The sequence below is a fragment of the Typha latifolia genome, chromosome 4, assembly GCF_019914945.1.
Source record: "Typha latifolia isolate L0001 chromosome 4, TyphaL0001v2, whole genome shotgun sequence".
NCBI classification, from domain to species: domain Eukaryota; kingdom Viridiplantae; phylum Streptophyta; class Magnoliopsida; order Poales; family Typhaceae; genus Typha; species Typha latifolia.
In genome coordinates, this window is record NC_133089.1 from 10,865,684 (window position 1) to 10,886,297 (window position 20,614).

General features: G+C 35.4%; 1 protein-coding gene across 1 annotated transcript; it reads right to left on the reverse strand.

Annotated features, from left to right (window-relative positions):
* Nucleotides 1–7,483: 7,483 nt before the first annotated feature.
* On the reverse strand, nucleotides 7,484–16,058 carry LOC140785901 (cysteine--tRNA ligase CPS1, chloroplastic/mitochondrial-like). Its single transcript, XM_073133998.1, has 9 exons — nucleotides 15,785–16,058; nucleotides 14,154–14,217; nucleotides 13,296–13,457; nucleotides 9,351–9,527; nucleotides 8,979–9,260; nucleotides 8,743–8,868; nucleotides 8,330–8,533; nucleotides 8,061–8,168; nucleotides 7,484–7,977 (listed from the first exon to the last, which is right to left on the reverse strand). Exons 1-9 carry the CDS (start codon nucleotides 15,961–15,963, stop codon nucleotides 7,759–7,761), a joined length of 1,521 nt encoding a protein of 506 aa, XP_072990099.1. The 5' UTR covers nucleotides 15,964–16,058; the 3' UTR covers nucleotides 7,484–7,758.
* Between the last annotated feature and the right edge of the window lie 4,556 nt (nucleotides 16,059–20,614).

Here is a 20,614-nt window from a genome sequence, read left to right on the forward strand (position 1 = left end):
GAGAGAACATAAAATCGATAGTAATTATCTAAGTTTCTATTATGAAATCCAAAGATAGAATTGATTGTAGATATTTATCTTTCGCACTAATGTTTGCATAGGTGAAGTTGTAAATTAAGCACTACAATGTTTGAAAGCTTATTCCTCTATCTACATACAAAGTTTTCTGTTTTCCCTTGCATAGACAGAATTATTTTTCCCACAAGTGCTTGTGCAGGTCCCATTTTCTCCCTGACAGACAGAGAATAAGAAGCAAGCTCTCTTTTATCAATAGGTAGATCTTTGATTGGGTGAATATGACAGTGGCTTCGCATAAATATTGGCTCAAACAAGAGATTACAACAATATGGGCCTTAAGAAAGTTCAGAGAGAACGAATGTAGAAATTTCTCTGTCGCAAAATAGAAATACAGAGCATAAAACTCCATGATATTTAGGTTAAATTAGTTACAAAAGCTGATAGGTTACAACTTACAACAAACAAGTAGGGAAAAAAATAAATAATTGTGGTTAAAATAGATGTATTTCAGTGCTTCAAGACAGAAAAGAAATCGTTTTCCTAGAAAGTACATGCTAGGGCTCTTGTCAACCTTCCTCTTCTAGGGAAGTTAGAGTGGAAGAAAATAATAACAACGAAACAATAGCAACTAAAGCAATCAACACGAGAGTAATCACAAACAAAGATTTTTATATGAAACTCTCAAATCAGGAAAAATAAAACACTGCGGTCCCCTAGCAAATTTATCCACCTCATGTAAAAGTTACAAAATCTTCTCTAGACTGTACTAAAGACATACTAATAGAAATATCTTCATAAAAACTAATTTTTGTTAGTGATTCTTTTGAGAAAATATCTGTAGACAATAGTCCATGGAGTTCAGTGATTACATAGAAGATCTAGTTCCGAGCTAGACCAAGTTTTACAACTGGAATTACAAATGGCAAATCTAGCTAGGAGATTGGCCGTGGTATTGTTACTCCAACTAGTGTAGCAAATGTTGATATGGGGATGCTTCTCAAGGATTGACTCCATTCAGAAACAATGGAGTGGATTAGCCAATTGGCCCTAACCACCAAACCATTCAAAGTATTGACCGCAGTCAACGAGTCACTAAAGACCCAAACGAGATTGTTGTCAACGTCCAGGGACGCTTCTTTGACATCGGATAGTAGTGCCGAGACTTCACCGTAGAGAGAGTTGGCACAATAGTTTACGAAAACTTATGAGCCTTTTCTAGTCTTAGTGGCTCATCCCAGCAAGCCAAGCCTATTCCACCTGTGGAACTTATATGACAGCTGGCATCTACCCAATAGAATGAATCTGAGGAAGTAGGACCCTCATTGATAAAATTCCCAGCACTTAGACCTGATCATTGGGCCCAGCCCGATCTGGCACGGTTTGGACCGGCCTAAGCCCGGCCCAGGCCCGAACTACCAACGGGCGGCATGGGTCAACCTTTTGCCCGCCTGGCCCGGCCCGAAAGCCCGCCCGTTCGGTCCTCTGCTACAGTACAAAATAATGGAAAAATTTGTACATTGTGCCGTTTTATAATTTTTTTAGCTCATCTCTCCCATCACAATTCAGCCCAAGTACACGTATTGTTTAAATTTTTTAGCCCATCTCCCATCACATATCAGCCCATGTATTATTTAATTTTTTTTAATATACTTTTTTCTTTAAAGAGAAACACAAAAATATTTTTTAAAAAAATATGTAACGGTAAAAAATATTCTAAAAATAGCTAAAAAAATTCTAAAAATTAGCAAAATAGGACCTCTACTTTTTTTTACCATTTTACCCTTTTAACAGAAATAAACAACTAGTTTATAGGGGTATTTTGATAATTTTAACTTTTCTCATGCTTATAAATAGATGATAAATTTTCTAAATTCATCACACATTGTCAAATTCTCTAATCTCTTAAGTGGTTTCAAGATTTTTAGTCTTCAAATTAGTAAATTCTCTTCAATATGGATTCCTTTGATGATCATATAGAATCTTAATTGGAGGGCGGAGATTCAATTAATCCTACACCCGCATCTCAACCTCAACATGATCTGGAAACTCTGGCTTCGGCTGCATCATTAACGACAAGCAGAAAAAATGCCAACTTGATATTGGTCAAATGTTGCTTAATCAAGGTGCTTTCGGAAATATTTCTAATTTTCAATGGAATTATGAAAATGCTCATAAAGAAATTGTTAAATATATTATTTGTAGAAATAAACCTTTTGCTGGGGGATGATTCGGAACTTGAAGGTTGTTTACAAAAGGTTTTAATCCGGCTTTTAAAAGAATTTCTCGTCATACAATTAGAAGAGATGTTTTAAAATATTTTGCTAAAGGAAAAGAAAAATTAATTTTAGATTTTAAAAAATTAAAATCTAGAATTTCTTTTACTAGTGATATTTGGACTTTATGCCAACGTTGGTCTTTTATGTGTATAACCGCACATTTTATTGATGATAATTGGAAAATGCAAAAATGAATAATTTCTTTTCGAAAGCTTGATGAGAGTCGTACTGGTGAATATCTTTCTCGTATTATTATTCAAGAGTTAATAAATTATAATATCTAAAATAAGGTTTTTTCTCTCATAATGCATCTAATAATGATTCCATAATTTCTAATCTACGATATTTTCTTCCTTTACTTTGTAATGGTGAATTATTACATAATAGATGCATGTGTCATATTATAAATTTAATTGTACAAAGTGGTCTAAAAAAATTGCTGAGCTAATTCATAAAATTAGAGAAATTATACATCATATTATTTTTAATGATAAAAGAACTAGAACATTTACAAATATGTGTAAAAGGTGCGGATTAAAAGCTAAAAAGCTTCAATTGGATGTACAACATAGATGGAACTCTACTTATAAAATGTTAGAATTAGTACTTGAATATCAAAAAACTATAATTTCTTATGTTTCTTTAGATATTAATAAGGAACTAGAATGTACTACTGATTTAGAATGGGAAAATGCAGAAAAAACAAAAGATTTTTTAAAAATATTTTTTGATGCTACTAATATGTTATCAAGCTCTTATTCTCCTACAATTACAATTGTTGGTATGCAACTTGTTAATATTATTCAACTTTTTATTGTTTTTAGAAATGATCAGACTTTACATAATATTTTATAAAAAAATGGAAACTAAATATGCTAAATATTTTGAACATTTTTCTTTACTTATTGATTTTGACATTTTATTAAAACCTCAACTTAAAGAGACCGACATTTTCGATATTTTTAATGGTTTATATAAAGATAAACAAGATGACTATGTTTCTCGTACAGTAACTATTAAAAGTTATTTTGAAAGGCTTTTTAATAATTATTCTATTATATATGGTTCTTCTTTCTCTACACCTTCATCTTTTGTTATTTCTCCAGAAAGTGGTACTACTAAAAAGTCATTGCTTGCCCGACTTAAAATGAAGAGAACTTCATTAACGTTGGGGAGAATCACTGAGCTTCAAGCATATTACAATCATTTCGTAAGTGAGGATGAAATAGATACTTTAGTATGGTGGAAAGCAAATGAGACGAGATTTCCAATTATTGCTGCCATGGCCCGTGATATATTGACCATTCCTATGTCTATTATATCTTCAGAATCTGCTTTCAGTACAAGTGGGCGATTAATTGATCAACGTAGATCATGTTTGGGAAAAGAAACAATTGAAGCGCTGATGTGCCTACAAGATTGGTATACTGTCGAATCTAGATTGCAAATAGACGACCATTTTGCAATAGAAAATATAGAATTTGAGTTTTTAAATCTCAATGACTAATGTAATTTTATTTTACATTTTACAATTAATGGATGGATTATGCAAATGATAGATATGTGGGTAGGTGCCAACCTAGTTGGGATATGCTCATTTTATAGTGATGCAAAAAAAAATCCTCCTAATTTTGGTGTAATTATTTGTTTAATTATAAAAATATTTCTATTTACTCATTTGTTTAACTATTTATTTTTTACATCTGCTCATTTATTTTTACTTATTTTAATTCTAATTTTTCATTTACTTTATTTACAACGCGTTCTCTATATGTGCAAACGCCTATTTTTCGCGTTCGAATGGCCTGAATGCATTCTCTATATGTGTGAACTCCGGAGAACGCGTTCGAACATGGTGCGAACGCGATACTGTGTAAATTTAGGTGAATAATAATATGGAGTATTTTATATAAAACTCTTAAAATATCCTGCCAAGTGGCTAACTACCCGAGTTAAAAAAAAAAAATTTGGCCAGATGGGTAGTGGTCAACTGGCAACAGCTGGCCACCACCCATAATGGCACAACTCCATAAGATGACATCATGACAAGACTCCACAAGACCACAACTCTCTATCTCTCCAATCTCCATTTGTCCATTTGCCCATTTGCCCATTTGCTCAAGGCCCCGAGCTACCGAGGGGGCGAGTCCGGCGAGATCTCGCGACCAAAAGCTCTACCGCTTACCTACCTTAGTACCTTGAACCCTTGTGTTTGTCACACTCGGATCCATTCTTATTGTTAGCGAACCACCGCCGCTCGGCGCGCTCAGCCGCAGTGAAGAACTCCTCGATCTCGGCCTCAGGTGGCGCCATCCCGGGGGTCGATTCCAGATCGACCTGTTTGTCCCTTGGAGCACTTGTCGACGTCGTCTCTTCCGGTCGATATACCACAATGGCGGCTCTTCTGGCGGCAACTCGCAGGAGGCATTGCTCAAGCAGCGTGAGATCTACCCGAGATCTATGGTGGAGCGTCGCTAACTGTCGGAATTCTACTCCGTTCTCGGCGTCTGTGTCTTCATCAGGACATTACGGCTCCAGAGTTGGAGGTAGGAGATTTGGAGCTTTGCCGCTGCCCCCGCCTTTCGGCGGCGAGATCTCGCCCCCTCCACCGCGACGCCGCCACCAAAGCCACCTAAAGCCCAATAGTTCTGTTAAAATCTCTCATAATCTATCTCCCTCCCTCTTTAATCTAGACACCTCAAATGAACCATCCATGTTCGCCTTCATCTAGTTATATTTTGGATAAGTCCACCATACCTAGGTACAGGTCTAGGAGTGGCACCCCAACTAAGGAATTCAAAGGTAAGCAAGACTCTAGACCTCCATAGATGATAGGATCAGAATGCTTGGAGCCAAAGGTTAGATTGTTCCTATTTTTTTTCATAACACCAATAAGAAATTCGCTATTATAATTAATAAGAAGATATGTTTATTCTTAGAGAAATTCACTATTTGGTCCAAGAGTCCCTACAAAGGGTGGAATATATGTAACTTTAAACCACGAGTTCTCTGCCGTAAACCGAAAAGAGCTATTTTCCCCAAAAGAGACCATCCAAGGCAGTAGTGCTTTCAACAAGGGCATGGGAGTCGAGGGGTGAGAAGCACTATCATGATGACTAGCTAGGCTGCTCTTTCTCTCAATGCCAACAAGTGTACTCACAGGAGCTACTTTGTTAAAGTCTATATCTTTGGGGGAAACTAGGATCAACACTGCAAGTAATGATGATGTCAGGGGTCGCTTTGAGAGAGTTTTTAACAAAACTAGCTTTATTGTAAAATTTATTTACCAAACAGATAATACCCAAATTTAAATACCAAATGGAATATATTTTATTGTAGCCCTAACTTAAATGCCTAACTGTTAAGCGTTTTACTTATCTAAAAGTATAATTGTTAATTGTTAAGTATTTTTCTAACTAAAGACCTAAAGGATATAAAGCATTATCTAAAGTGTTTCAATAAAAACGCTGATAAGATTAGCATTTTACTTAAAAAATACGTTGATCTTATAAGCATTTAACTTTTAGATGAGTAAAGTACTAAAATATTTTACTTAGGGCTACAGTAAAATAGACATATTTTGATATTTAAATTTGAGTTTTATCTTTTTAGTAAATAAATTTAAAAAATAGATCTATTTCTATCAACAACTCCACATTGAGAATGAAAAATTATAGTGTTAATTGTCTGCCAACTAAGATGGTTGAGAATGGAGTTTTTGACCAAAGTACTACTATTGTAATATATATTTCTCAAAACAATAACACTATTTTAAAGTATTTCAGAAAGTAGTACGATAGAAAAATCGTTTTCTCAAACAGCAACTCTTATTCAGCTAATTAGTAACTCCCGCTCTTATTCGGCTAATTAGTAACCCCCATCTCTAAGTTATTAGGGAAAGCAATTAATGATGCTTTACTAGAAGCAATTAATGAATTGTTTTATCAAAAAGTGATTAATGAATTGTTCAACAGAAAAGCGATTAATGAATCACTTTATTGGAAAGCAAAAGTGAAAAATAATCAATGAATCACTTTAGAAATCGAATCATCAACTTATTGCCAGCCCATAGCTTAAATAAATCGCTCTCCCGAAAAATGAATATTAAATCACTTAACGGAACGTGACTAAATAATCACTTAACGAGAAAGTGACTTAATTGCTTTCGCAAAAAGCATTTTCACTTGTAAATAAACCCTTGGCCAAGCTAAACTCACAACACTTCATCATTTTGACAAAAAATGCATATTCTTCCTCTCGCACCCGAGCATTAAATATGATTGATAAGTCATGAAGCCTTGCTGCACGTGTAATTCACAAGGATGCTACACCTCCAACTCATAAGGATGTTGCACCTCTAGCTCGTGAGAACACTGCATCTCTAGCTCACAAGGATATTGCACCTCTCAAGATTGAGGTCCTCGTATCCTAACTAACCCTAACTAACGCATAATCCATCTAGACGAATAAGAGAATGTGGCAGATTGGGACGAGAATGAGGACGTAGAGGAAGAGGATAAGGGGAGTCTTCTATTCCAATACGTAAGAGATTAGAGGTACACATTGCTAAAATCTTCCGAGAGGTAGAGGCTCTTGAAATGGAGGTCTCTACATCTCAGCTAACTAAGAGCCATCTATACAAAGACTTATTGATTACAAGAGAAGGAAGTCATCACATATTCATTTTTATGTACTCGGAAGATAGTTGATGATATTTATTTTCATTTTTAGTTTAAATCTATTCTTATAAATATTTGGGGAGTTAACAATGCATTCCGATTTTCTTAAACTTTTTTTAATAAAATTTATTTTAGTTTTATGGCAAGTTTCATATGTTGGGAGATTCATATATTGTTAACTTCCCAATTTTAATTCGTAGTTATGTTGATTGTTAAGTTACCAAGTTCCATATTGTTAAGATGCCAAATTGACTCATTTTCTTTAAGTCCAGATTTTATTATGAAATGAAGGTGGGGAGGACTGCAGAGCAGCTCCCCAAGAAAAAATTTACCAACCAGAGCCCAGAGTTTGGAAAGGTGTAGATTTCCCTAGCAATTATGGACTTTTGGACCAAACTCTCTTTAAATTTTATTTACCCAAATAGATCCCACCTCAAACTTTTGAAATATCTCACAACTGTGCTTTTGGCATGCAGTGCAAGTCCTAGAGGTTTCATTAGTCCATAAATGTAAGGAGGCTACAATATAGCAAACCTTAATTAAACAAAACTTGAAGTCGTTACAATACAATTAATAGCAGTCATTTTCTTATAAAACAGTCTGATTAAACGGCAAATATCACCTGTGCTGCTCTTACACATATGAAGTTAGTAAAAATGATAAAATTCAAGTAAATGGTCGATCAATAAGCAAGGTATGAGTGAGGCCTCTTCACTTCACTTTTGAAGGATTTGATGGTAAGCTGACAAACCACAAATCTTCCAGCTTCTCAGGAAAGTCTTCAATTAATTATCCAAACCTTCAGGATCACATGGTCTCCATACCGTCCTGCCATTTTCATCCATTAGAGCAATGCCAAGAGCAGTTAGCTCTTTCCTGATCCTGTCTGACTCTGTGTACTGCTTGTTCCTTCTTGCTGCAGTTCTCTCCTCGATCGTTTGTAGAAGTTGTTCCTCTGTTAAGCCTGCTCTTATTAATGCCTTATCTTTCAGCTGCTGCAGAACCTATTAGATTTCAAAAGGAAGAAAACTCCTAAGACTGCATAGAACTTTCATAAAAGCAGAGCACATTAAACTAGGATCATTACCACAGCACAAGATGAAGAAGGCATTAGACCAAGAATACCGAGTACATCCTTGACTTCCTTCTCCAAAGCAAATAGAGTTTGAATAAGTGACTGCTGCTGCTTCTTACCCTTGGGAACATAATTAATCAGATTGTAGTTAGGCCTTTTCCCAAGTTCAAATAGAATAACAGCTAATTTTAGTTTCCACATAGGAGTGTCCAATTCATTGCGAGCATCTGAGCTATGTAATGTGCGTTCTGTTAGAAGGTAAGAAATACCAAAATCCATACCTTAAACTTCTTCAAATTGCTATTTATTGCTTTCAGTGGTTCCATAAGATCATCCAGGACAGCAGTAGTATGCAGATCATCAGACATAGAGGTTACAAAATTGGAGTGGAACTTCTTGATCAACTCTTGGATTTCATTTGGGACTTGAGCTTTGATCTCCTCTCGACTAAATGGAGATAGAGCTGCTTCGCAGTCATGCACAGTCTGCAGCAGATAGAAACAAACTAACAAAGTAATTAACCCCCACGAAGGTGGTTCTTTTGAAGCACACAACTTTTCCAATACATAGGCAGGATCATATTAATATATTTGGTGAGCAAGTGGTGACGGAGATTTTAATCATTTATAGCCGTTAACATATGTTTACACCTGATCTAAACAATTTATCCTCCTTCTCTAGGCAAGTTGCAGACCTGGTATATGTAGAAGACACGATCAGATGCAGTTTCAAGCTGTCTGTCAGAGTAATTGACATCTGCCCTATAGTGTGTGCGCATTAAGAAAAACCTTAAAGCCAATGGATGATACTTCTCAATAATCTGCATGCATTGACATAAGTTAGTTCTTAACATAGGAAAAATCACCTTTTGAATGAATAGTATTTGAAAAAGAAAAGATGAATAACATTAAAACATTATTCACCCCATACATCTCTGATTGTGAAAAAGTTGTCATCTGATTTGGACATTTTCTGATTGTCCTTGTTGACAAAGCCATTGTGCATCCAATAGTTCACATTGCAATCTGAATGGGCAGCTCGACTCTGTGCAAGTTCATTTTCATGATGAGGGAAAATCAAATCCTTCCCTCCACCATGAATATCAAATGAATGATCTAAATAGTGAGCACTCATGGCACTGCATTCAATATGCCACCCTGGTCTTCCAGGGCCCCAAGGACTGTCCCAACTTGGTTCACCGGGCTTAGCAGACTGCCAAAAATAATAATTAGAGCAAAGGATGTGTAAGCACAGCTCTAGTTATGACAGATTCAAGATAAAAGCTAGCCACGTTTCAAGCACCTTCCATAATGCAAAGTCTGCAGGATTTTGCTTTCTTAAATCAACAGAAACCCGACCACCACCTCCAGCAAGGTTATCATCTAGCTTCCGTCCAGATAGGCAGCAATAATTAGGAAAACTATCAACAGAAAAATAAACATCTCCATCAATAGTATATGCATGACCATTATCCATTATCTGTCAGGGAATGTGAACTGTGTCAGAAACAAATAATTGAATTTGAAAAGAAAGAATTTGTAATCAAAATGATTTCTGGAAAGAATATCATGGAAAGAGACATTTACAAAACCATGTAGAAATTAGGTAATACATGTATGCAAAATTGCAATACCTGGAGCAATAAGTTGAAGAGTTTCATGTTCTACTGAAAAAAAAAAGTTAAGACTTGGGCAGACAATAAAAGGATCTCATTTTAGGCGCAATTATTTAAGAATTATGCATCTAAAAAGGATGAAGTGAATTATAGAATCCTAGACTTGGACTTGTTTGGTTACTATATGTTGAATCACATCACTAGGGATCGAGTGGAATCAACCCTCAATCTCTTCTTTAGTTATAAATGTATCGAGCAGGACGAACTGCCCGATACCCACTCAATGCATAATGTCACCTCCTATAATAATAATAATTATTATTATTATTATTAAATATTATTGTATTCCTAAATGCCTAAACATAAGTACAAATGTTAAAAAATTGATTAACAATCTAAAATTGCCATGGTATGCTGCCTAGCTAACTAAGAATGTAACTGAGAAAGCCAGTCGGGCAGGTCACCGCCTTAGTGAGTGACCTAAGCACCGAAAAGCACTTGGCGGCCGAAGCAACCTACTTTGGAAGGCTGGCAGTTCAGCCCCCCAAAACATTGAAACAGGTCAAATCATCACTACTGGGTCGGGTTGCATATTGAGTTTTAGGACTAACTATATAAAATAAAAAAAAACACCCCAAATATCCACTTGAACCAGCCTTAGATTGATTCATCTCCATTCTCCCTTCCTCGAGCTTCCACAGCCAGCAGTAGCGAGCAGTGCAAGGCGACAACAAATGATAGCAATGACCCAATCTTTTCCCACACTGCCGGCGATATCTTCTCACTATCACTCTCTTCCCACTCGCGCCGACAGCCATCCCACTGGTGGCCACTGCCACCCATGCAAACACACACTCACACTCTCATATCTCACTCCCATTCACTGCCTTTGTTAGTTTGCTCTTGATTCATAATGACTGAAGTCTTCAATCATTATCTTAAACACATGTAGCTGAGAAATTACAACCAGGACTTGGTGGTTTGATAGCATTCCAGGTATGCGAGACAAGTGATAAACAAAATACTTACACTTTTATATGCTACAGTAATTATTAGCTCTTCTCATGGTTTGATACAAGCTTTCGAAACTCAGCATCAGGATCAAGAGTGACTGCTAGAAAAAAAAACTACACGTCTTCTCAAACAGACCCAAATCCAGATTGTCATACCTGTATCGGGCGGGATCGGCTAATCAGGCATCGACCTGGCCAAATAGACTAGTTTTGGCTGAAACTCAACATGTATTCGACCATATAGTCAATCCTAAACCAAAACCAATCACTACTCGGGAATCTGGATCAACTATAATTGATCCCTCAATCTAGATCGGTCGATTTTGGGAACCATGCTTTGATAACATGCTAGTAGTCAAGTCCTGATGGATAGGAAGATAGATAAGCATTACTTTTTATTTGCCTTTGATATATAAATACTTATGCTTTGATAACATGCTAGTAATCAAGTCCTGAATTTTTTTTTTCCTTTGTTTTATCAATCTATTAAATTGAGAAAATAATAGGAACGCTATAAAAGGGAGATTTACAAGTGTGACATCCATTTTGGTCATTATTGATAAATCATTTTACATATTGATGAAAGCAGTTAGTCGATACCGTCTGGAGTACAAGCCAACATCTTTGCATGAGTTGCATAAGCTATTTTTGAAGAAGCAAATAGCTAAAACAAATAATGATTTAGATAATCATAAGGTTACATTGAAAAAAAATTGGTCATTCAATTTTAATTAGCGCTTAGACAAATTTTAAAAGAAAAAGCATTATGAATTTATATATCAGTTGTGATGCCCACTATATAGATTTGATGTTAGAAAAAATATCCAAAGAAAGAAGGATTAAAGTCATGTACCCTAATAGAAGTTGGGATACACAGCCTAGACATGTAGGTTACCAAAATCCACAATATAAAAAGAACTCAATATAATTATAACTCCAAGTCAATAACTAAAAAACTCTCAAAGCAATAAAGATATGTGTTAAAATATGATGTTTTAAGTGTTAAAAAGTGCAATTCTCTACAACTTTGTATCTTATATGAATCTTCAAATTTAACCTAAGATTTGGTAAAATTTGACGAAAAACATAATGGTTGCACTTTAATCTAGACCACAATGGGATGAAATGATATAAATGAAACTATAAAGGGATAAAGTGAATTTAGGTCTAACCACATAAAGGTAAAATATAATTTCCCCTAATATATATTATATATCATATATAATTATTTTTAATTTGTTATATAATAAAAAGGCTAGACCGAGGGTAAAGTGAATTTAGGTCTCACCACAGAGGGGGTAAATAAACCCCTAGTATATATTATATATCATATATCATTATTTTTAATTTTTCATATAATAAAAAGGTTAGACCGCCTTGGCGACTGCATACTGCCTAGGGCGCAATGCAATGGGGCGACTGCCTTGTAAAACATTGGGAATCATTGATTCATTCATCAACCAAACAACAAACTGATCATCGATACATGTATCACAAATTCACGAATTAGCTGTCTATCATTGACACCGACGCGAAGAGTTAAAGAGCGAGAGTGAGTGTGATCTGTGCCGACACAAGGACAATCAACAAAGATGCTACCTATGATCACAAAGTAATTCATCAAGAAGGAGGTTGAGTAAGAAAAGAACTTCAATCAATGGTCGTCTCGAGTATGATAGAGCGATTATAAGTGAAACTTATATTTAAAATTTTTATTGAAATAGGTTGATCCGAGATTGATAGGATATGTGGTATTTCTTCTCTAGGCGAGAGAGGTTTTCCAAGTTACAAAAAAAAATCATGTCGTGGTCTTTGTCATGCTTTTACTTTTCTGATCTATTCTCAGCTTTTTTTTGTTCCTTACTTTTACTTGATTCTTCACTTTCCAATTTGAGTTTAGCTTTTTTAGTTTGAGTAGTATTCTGGTTTCTATCTCCTACTTCGTTCTAGTCTTTAGAGGTCGAATCTTAATTATTTATAATTTTTTACTAATTAATCATTTTTCTAAACCTAGTAAAATTTGGTTTTCCTAGACCAAATTGGTTTTAGTTTTTATTTTTGACTTCAATTGAAATTTGTACTTTTCATATCTCTAAACCTAGTCAAACTATGATTCATATATCTCCCTCGAATTTTCACATTATATCAGATAAGTGTTGTTCAATTAGCAATCCAAACTACTATGGCAGTATAGGACTTCTCGCAAAAGCTACATGACCAAACTCATGGCAGGAGCCATAAGGAACCAACAGATCAAGTGATCAACTACTCTACAGCTCATGGCATGTGTCACACTTGTAAAAGATTAACTGTTCATGTCAAGTCTTAACTAGTTCAAATACAATTATATACAGCCTCATGTAAAGTTGAGAAAAATAGAAACCAATGTAAACATATAAGATCCGGTAAAACAAGAGATACAAACACTTTTATCAACATATCAGTAACCCCTCATTATGTAAATTTTTTACCAAGATATCAGAACCACCATCATAACGTAATATGATATAAAAAAATAAGCAAAATCATGAACAGTCAGAATTTCAAATGCATTAACATCTCCAGCAACGAACATGCAATTTACAATTTAAAAAATGGCCAGCAGTGGCTAGAAGCTACCTGGGTTATCAAATCCTTTATCTGATCTATGTGATCTGTTACACGAGGTTCATGAGTAGGAGGCAAGCACTGAAGTTCTGCCATATCATCCAGGAAATATTGGCTAAATCTTCTGCTCAAATGCAATGGATCCTCTCCCGATTCATTTGCTCGTTTGATAATCTGTAAAATAACCATAAATCTCTCCTAAATTCCATAAGTACAAAATATAGGTAAATGTGTATATTCCCTTCAAGCTTGAAAGCAGTCAAGCACCCTAACTCCCTAAGTATAATGTCCAAGCTAATATGTGACTAACGAGCAAAAATTAAACCTTGATAATGATGAACCTCCACAATATGCAATAAATGTGTTGTTGTCTCACTCCAATTGCATAAGAGTATACTCATAATATGACACACCATAGAAATGCGACAAAATCAGAAGGAACCCAACTAAAAAAGAATAGAGCGGTAAAAGTAGATGATAAAGGAATTCATTATAGCAGAAAAGTCGAGATAGCATGAACTTTATGTATCTGAAAAAGAAAAAAGAAACAAGTCCATTTCTTACATCATATAGTTGCACTAGTTAACTACAGCTTTTAATCAAGCATTAAAGAATATTACTGAAGATTCTTCAAGTAATATAACAACATAACAAGAGCAGAAGTGCACCATGACAATGAATTACAATGTTAACAAACTAAAATATTCAATATGCATTGTACCAAATGATGCATACCTCCTCCAAATAACCTGGATTACAACCTTGGCAGTATCAGAAGAAATCATAAGATTTAGATTCATATGCAAATATCTTTGATCAAAACATTGTACTTCATGTTGTAATCCACATTCATTGTGTATTGCTCTCTACCTTGTCATCAATGTCAGTGAAGTTGCGAACATATTTGACTTCATATGCCAAATGCTTTAAGTACCTGCCATGAAGATTATCTTATAAAAAGTCTATCTTCTATCACAAATCTAAATACAACTGCCTATAAAATATTTTTGACTTCCTTCATCAATGATTTGGTAGCAGTCCTAAATGAAGTCATTATACTGGAACATCTTACAATTTGTGTGCACAAAGCTGCAGATGAATCTTTTTAGGAAATAAAAAAAAACAAATCAACTAGTGACACTTCCAACTTGCGCAACTAAAAAACTATGATGCAAGGAACTGTATAATATCCATGGGTACATACATCACAGGGTATGACCAGAATCAAGGTCCAAAATGTTTTCTAGTATACAAAGTGTCAAACAATAGAAAAATTAATAAAATGTCAAGATTAAATAGCAGAAAAAAAGGAAAATAAGTTGCCATAAAGCCATTCTGGTGCTAAAATTTATCCGGAATAATTCTTATCACATGTATGAAAAGCCATTTGGGACTTTCTCAAAATAAAGAATTGCTTAGTGGCATCCTGGCTTTGAAGTGGCATAAGTGAATCCAAGATAGAAAGGGCACAGTATGCACTCTCAATATCTCAAAACTACAAAACTTAAAATTAGAAACTAATCAGCTTATAGGCCAATCAAGAACTTAATTATATTAGATTTTAGAAAATATATAAATATATATATAGCATGTTCCTTCTTTTGCCTTCCCAAGAAAAAGAAAACAAAGAAAAGAAAGATGGAAAAACAAAGAAGAATATAAAGGTTAGATGATTCTATACATAGTGCACCACAAAAAGAAAAAACATTAGGCATTGTACGGAAATCATGTAAAATTGATCTCTTGGCATTGGTTCTCCACTTTTAAACACCTAAATAACTTCTATCTTGAAAGAGCTTCCGACTGACCTATAATAACTCTATGGCTTTGGGTTATACAATGCAATTCCCTAATGGGATTCCTTAAACTCAGACCAAGATTTGCCAAAAATAGGATCCAAAAGTACACAAATTACCAACTTTGGCTCAAGTAAACTATTAATTAATAATCTATCCTTGGTTTTGATAATTATCTACCATCTAACAGCTCTACCGTATATAGTTCACCTATGAAACACATGTACACAATTCACTAAATCTATTAAGCTCGACAGATGATATAAGCCAGATTGAAGGGGAATTCATGATACCGATGACACCCTTGCTCAAATAGCTCGCTTGAAGCTGGCAAGCTTACCATCTTAAGATTCTTAACATCATAATCCAATAAGAAGCAGACGATTCTTTAAGAATTCTCTCATCACTATAAACTATACAGAAAAAAAATATTCGCTTCTTCCTACAAATCTTTCAGCCTGCTGCTTCTGTAGTCCCAAAATTTCAAAAATTCTACAAAACCCCCACTGTGATAAGAAAAAAGCGAATCTTTTTTATCTCCAGAACCAACTACTCATTTAACAAATCAAATCTGCCGCAATTAATCATGCTCGAATCAAGGCAACCTAATTCAGTTCCCACCCAAAAAAAATGGAAGATCCGATGATGACGGGAACAAATCACGAAGCAAAGATGGCAGGAGGATGAATTAATATAGAAATCAACCTGTAGAGGACATCGAAGGCGACGTAGGCGCGTGCGTGGCCGATGTGACTGAGATTGTACGGCGTGACGCCGCACACGTACATGCGCACCTTCCCCTCCACGATCGGCTTGAAGGGCTCCTTCTTCTTCGACATTGTGTTGAAGAGTACCAGATCCGGATCCTTCGCCATCGCCTCCATAAACCCTAGTTCCAACCCGAGGGTGAGAGGAGAGAAAGAGAAAGAGAGAGTAGAGATGGAAGGACAAAAGGATATAAGAGAGTGTGAGAGGGTTAGGAGTAGTAAAGGCCGGATGGGATGGCCGCCGGCAGCGGCTGCTGTTGGTTCAGGCGAGAAGAAGAAGGTGCGAGGGGAGAGGTGGGAGGGTGTAACATCCCGTAACAAAAAAAAACACGTGCGTGATGAAACCTAAGGGTGCGCACGTGCCGGAAACTTGCTCCCCTTTCATTCCCCCTTCCCCTCTTATGTTCTCTTTTTGTCCATGTGCCACCGCCGTTTTGCAAAGGCCCAGCCACCTCGTTAGAGAGTCATCAGAGGACGCCGACTCCATGAATCAACGTGTCAAAACATCCCCTACAACCAGATATGAGTGATTTAAGTTTAATTAGGTATTTAATGTTTTCTTCGTATTTTCCTTTCCTCTCGGTTTTGTCGGAAATTCAGCTGGTCGCCGGCCATTGGCCTCCCTGCTGTGGTCCTTCATGGTTCTCTTTGTCGCCCCCTTGATATTGATGTCATTGAGGGTTGTCCCATCTCCTAATGGAGGCTACACATGGTATTTCAAGCAATTTTTCAGCTATTATTGTCGACGTCTCCTCCCCTTGGCAGGTGGGAAGCTTTCCATCCACAAGGGAAAGTTGATAGTACTTTGCTTCAGGGCTCTCATAGCCCGGGTGACTATATGGGCCAACTTCATGACCGTCGGTCGTGGAGGAGCCTTCCCCCATACGCCATGCACATCCCCTCAACTTCCTCATCCCTCTAGCATAGAGCATAGTTTTCCCATCAGACTCCTTAGTGGCTCATTGATTCGCTCCCCTCGTCACCATCAAGCTTCTTCCTGCCGAGATGAGTTCATACTTCATCTTCGATCAACACCTTGTGTGCCATTTCCCCCTACCGATGAGAGTGGGGGGCGGGTGTGTTAGCCCCGACTGCCAACAGCAGTGTTCATCGGCAACCACTCTCCTTCTTCTCCTCGGCATGCTTTGTATCAAGGGTGAGGAAAGAGGGGATAGGGTGTAGTACAGTTGGACTGGGTGTGGCCCAACCTAGCTCAAGCTTAGGTTGGGTGCAATAGCCCCACCCAAGTGGTGGGCTAGGCTACATAGGTTGGGCTACAACCTAGCCTATATTTTAACTAAATGACGTCAAAATGATCAAAACTATCTATTTGTTAGAGAATACATGCAGATTTTAATATAATACAGTAAAATTATTAAAATATCTATGATTTTTAGTTAAATTTAATATAAAAATTAATAATCTCACTTTAGTCATAAGTATAGGGACTGGTTTGAGACTTTTTTAGGTATAATAGGGTAAAGTGATTTTGGGCATAAGTATAGTAAGGTAAAATATATTTAATCCTAATAAATTAGACTATAGTCTAAGAGTGCCTCTACTAATTATTCCTAATGGGGAATTATTTCTAATTGTTAATCTTTTAAAATCATGCTTTAGTAATCAATAAGTTAATTAGAGCTTGTCTATTTTAATTTATTTTCAATTGATAATAATTAGGGAAATAGTTATCATGATGATAATTGTATTAATAACCCTCCATAGTACATTAGAACATCGTAATTAAATACTAACTCTACCTAATTAATAAATATAATAATTCTTAGTTAGACATACTCCAAATCTATAAAGATTATTCATGGATTATTTAATTAATTAATTCAGGCTTGTGCTTATATTTACTAATTTTATTATCGAGATAGATTTACTACCATGTGAGGACAATCACGTGACACAATTAGAGTTAATTAACTTAGAAGCAATATTAGGCAAGTGAATCATTCATAGTATAGGAATAGCATAGTACTGAAGTGATAGTGGACTTTATGATTTCATAACATTCATATTATACATGTGCAGATATTTATTTATTGTTCAATAGAATTATAGTTATTTTACTACTTCTTACCTATGCATGAATTATTGGTGCATTCCTAAGTATCGATGTGTATGTGATTGATGATATTGATCACTATACTATTTGCACGTACCATCACGTAATTAAGTCTTGACTAGGTAGTGTCATCCACTTATTTAGCCAGAGGTTAAAGGTAGGATATATTATATGGTGCTTATATTATTAGTGGTCTACGGTTGAGATCATTAGCCTATGTGGCTTATGGCTGGAGTTCTTAGTCTAATGATCATAGACGACTAGCCATATACATTGTCCCTAGGCATGTACATGTGACATTACTACTAGATGTCTATGCCTCCTCGATGTGTGAAATGATGCGCGAGTATATATTTATATGATTAATAGCTTTGTGAGCATATGTTATTATGTGATGGATAGCTCTATAAGCATATAATAATATTTCATGGCTATGGCTCTGTATGAGCCTGAAATAAGTAATTTAATAATTTGAATAATATATATCATGTGTTCCTTTACTATTACATGTGAGTGTAGATATGGACATGATAGATATATTGCATGGACATATTATTGTGATCATGTTGGCATATATATATATATAGCATCCTTCTTTATAATACTTTTACAATGTAAATGTGTATACTTGCTAGTATTATGTTCACATGAAAATATTTTCATATCAGTAGATGACTGACTCCAAGTCCACAAACGAGTGGTGAAAATTTATTTATAATCTATTTTATTAATTTTTATTATTATAAAATAAGTTAGACGAATTGTAGCTCTTCCACTGATATTAGCATTATAACAACCCAACCCTTAAAAAGAATATTTTATGGGCACAACATGGCAGGCCACACTTTGGTCAATATCTTGCTAATGCAGGCAGCAATTGTGGGGTGAGACACACAATTGCTGGAACTGAGCCACCGAGATAAGGCTAGCTATTGGCTGGCCACGGGCCCAGATCCCCCTCCCTTCTCCCTCCCCTTTTCCTTTCTCTATCTTCTTCTTCTTCTATCCTTTCTTCTCCTTTTCTTCTTCTTCTTCTTTCTTGGCCCCTCCTCTCAGCAATAGTGCTAAGCTCGGCCCAACACTATAGTAGAGTTTCTAGTTTATTTTAGTTTTCCTTTTATTTGGTTTCTATTAATTATTTATTTTATGTTAATTAGTTAATTGAAATTAAATTGTTTGAGTAGTTAATTATTTTAAGATTATACATTTAATAATATAATCATTAGCTAAATATAATTAGTAATATTTATAAGTAAATATACTTACAAGCATTTACATATATATACATGAATTTAGGTGATGGTATCCTCATGAGTTAGAGTTCTAATAGCTCTAGTTTCACCTAAATCGGAGGTCATGATGAAAAGATATAAATAAAAGAATGGAGCAAGGTCAAAACGGTAAATATCTAATGTTATGGCGGTCGTCGGAGGGTGACAAACAACCAAGCGTAGTGGTAGACAGCCATAAGACAAGGTGGCTTGTGGAGGTGATGGTGGTTATTGATTGGAGGTAGAATTAGGGTTTTTAACTTAGATCTACTGCTAAGAAAATAAATGACTATAATTAAATTAAAGGTCGGGATGAAAAAATTTAAATAAAATAGTGGAGCAATGTCAGAATGATAAATATCTGATATTGTGCTGGTCATTAGAGGATGGCAGACCACCAAGAGTGGTGGTGAACAGATGTAAGGTAGAGTGGCTCATGGAGGTGATGGTGGCTCGTAGAGATGATGGTGGCTATGTGTTGGAGATATAAGTTAGAGATAAAATTAAAGTTTCTAACTTAGATCTACTCCTAGAAAAATAAATAACTATACTTAATTTACTTCTACTCTTAGATTATTTTACTCTTACTCCTAAGATAGTCTAAGGCTAAAATATAATTCTTAATTCTTCATTGAATGCTTGGATGAATAAACAAAGAAGCACACATCCCCTTTATATATATAGAGGTCGGGCATAATGAATCATACACGGACTTAGCCCTAAAAGCTTATACGACTTAAACTATAATTACTTTAAATACTTACATGACTTAATTAAACTTATCTTAATAGTTTAATTTACTTAATTGAACTTATCTCAATGGCTTACATAACTTAACTAGACTTATTTTAAGTGCTTATGTTTAACTTAATTGAACTTGTTCTTTTTAAGAAAGAAAAGAACAACCTAATGAAAAACACTTCTCTTTCTCTCTCTCTCTCTCTCTCTTGTTCTCTAATACTCACGTATTCTTTTTCTAATTCCTTGTGTTTAACTTCGTTGGCTTCTCATTTTAAACTTTCAACTTTGAAATTTTCTTTCTTAAAATAATATTATCGCTGAAGTCAATCACTTATTAAACTCCACTTTTAGCAACCAAGTAATCCTTACTTTCTACGGCTAAACACTAGAAAGTGAGTTTTTTTTAATTACCCATTTCACTTTTTTCATTTTCTAGTAACTAAATACACCTTTTAGAAACAGAATAAATATATTTACAACCACTCTAGGATTTCAAAGAGACCTCTAAACAACCTAAAAATAGCCAAGTACTGAAACAGGAGTTGGTTCACTTACACTTAATTGAGCCAATCGGTCCCTGCTGACTTTTTGAGGAGCCACTAGAGGCCCCATGGCCAGAATGCGATAGGGTGTTCAAACTTTCATGCTCGGTTCGCCCATTGTAATGAATTCTGAGTATTTA

Bases quoted from the DNA above. Each gene is read 5' to 3' on its own strand.
- LOC140785901 (XM_073133998.1), bottom strand. From the start codon at position 15,963: ATGGAGGCGATGGCGAAGGATCCGGATCTGGTACTCTTCAACACAATG. The intron at 9,528-13,295 runs GTAGCTTCTAGC...ATTCCCTGACAG, and splicing joins TAAAGGATTTGATAACCCAG to ATAATGGATAATGGTCATGC. The intron at 9,261-9,350 runs GTGCTTGAAACG...TATTTTTGGCAG, and splicing joins CAGACTTTGCATTATGGAAG to TCTGCTAAGCCCGGTGAACC.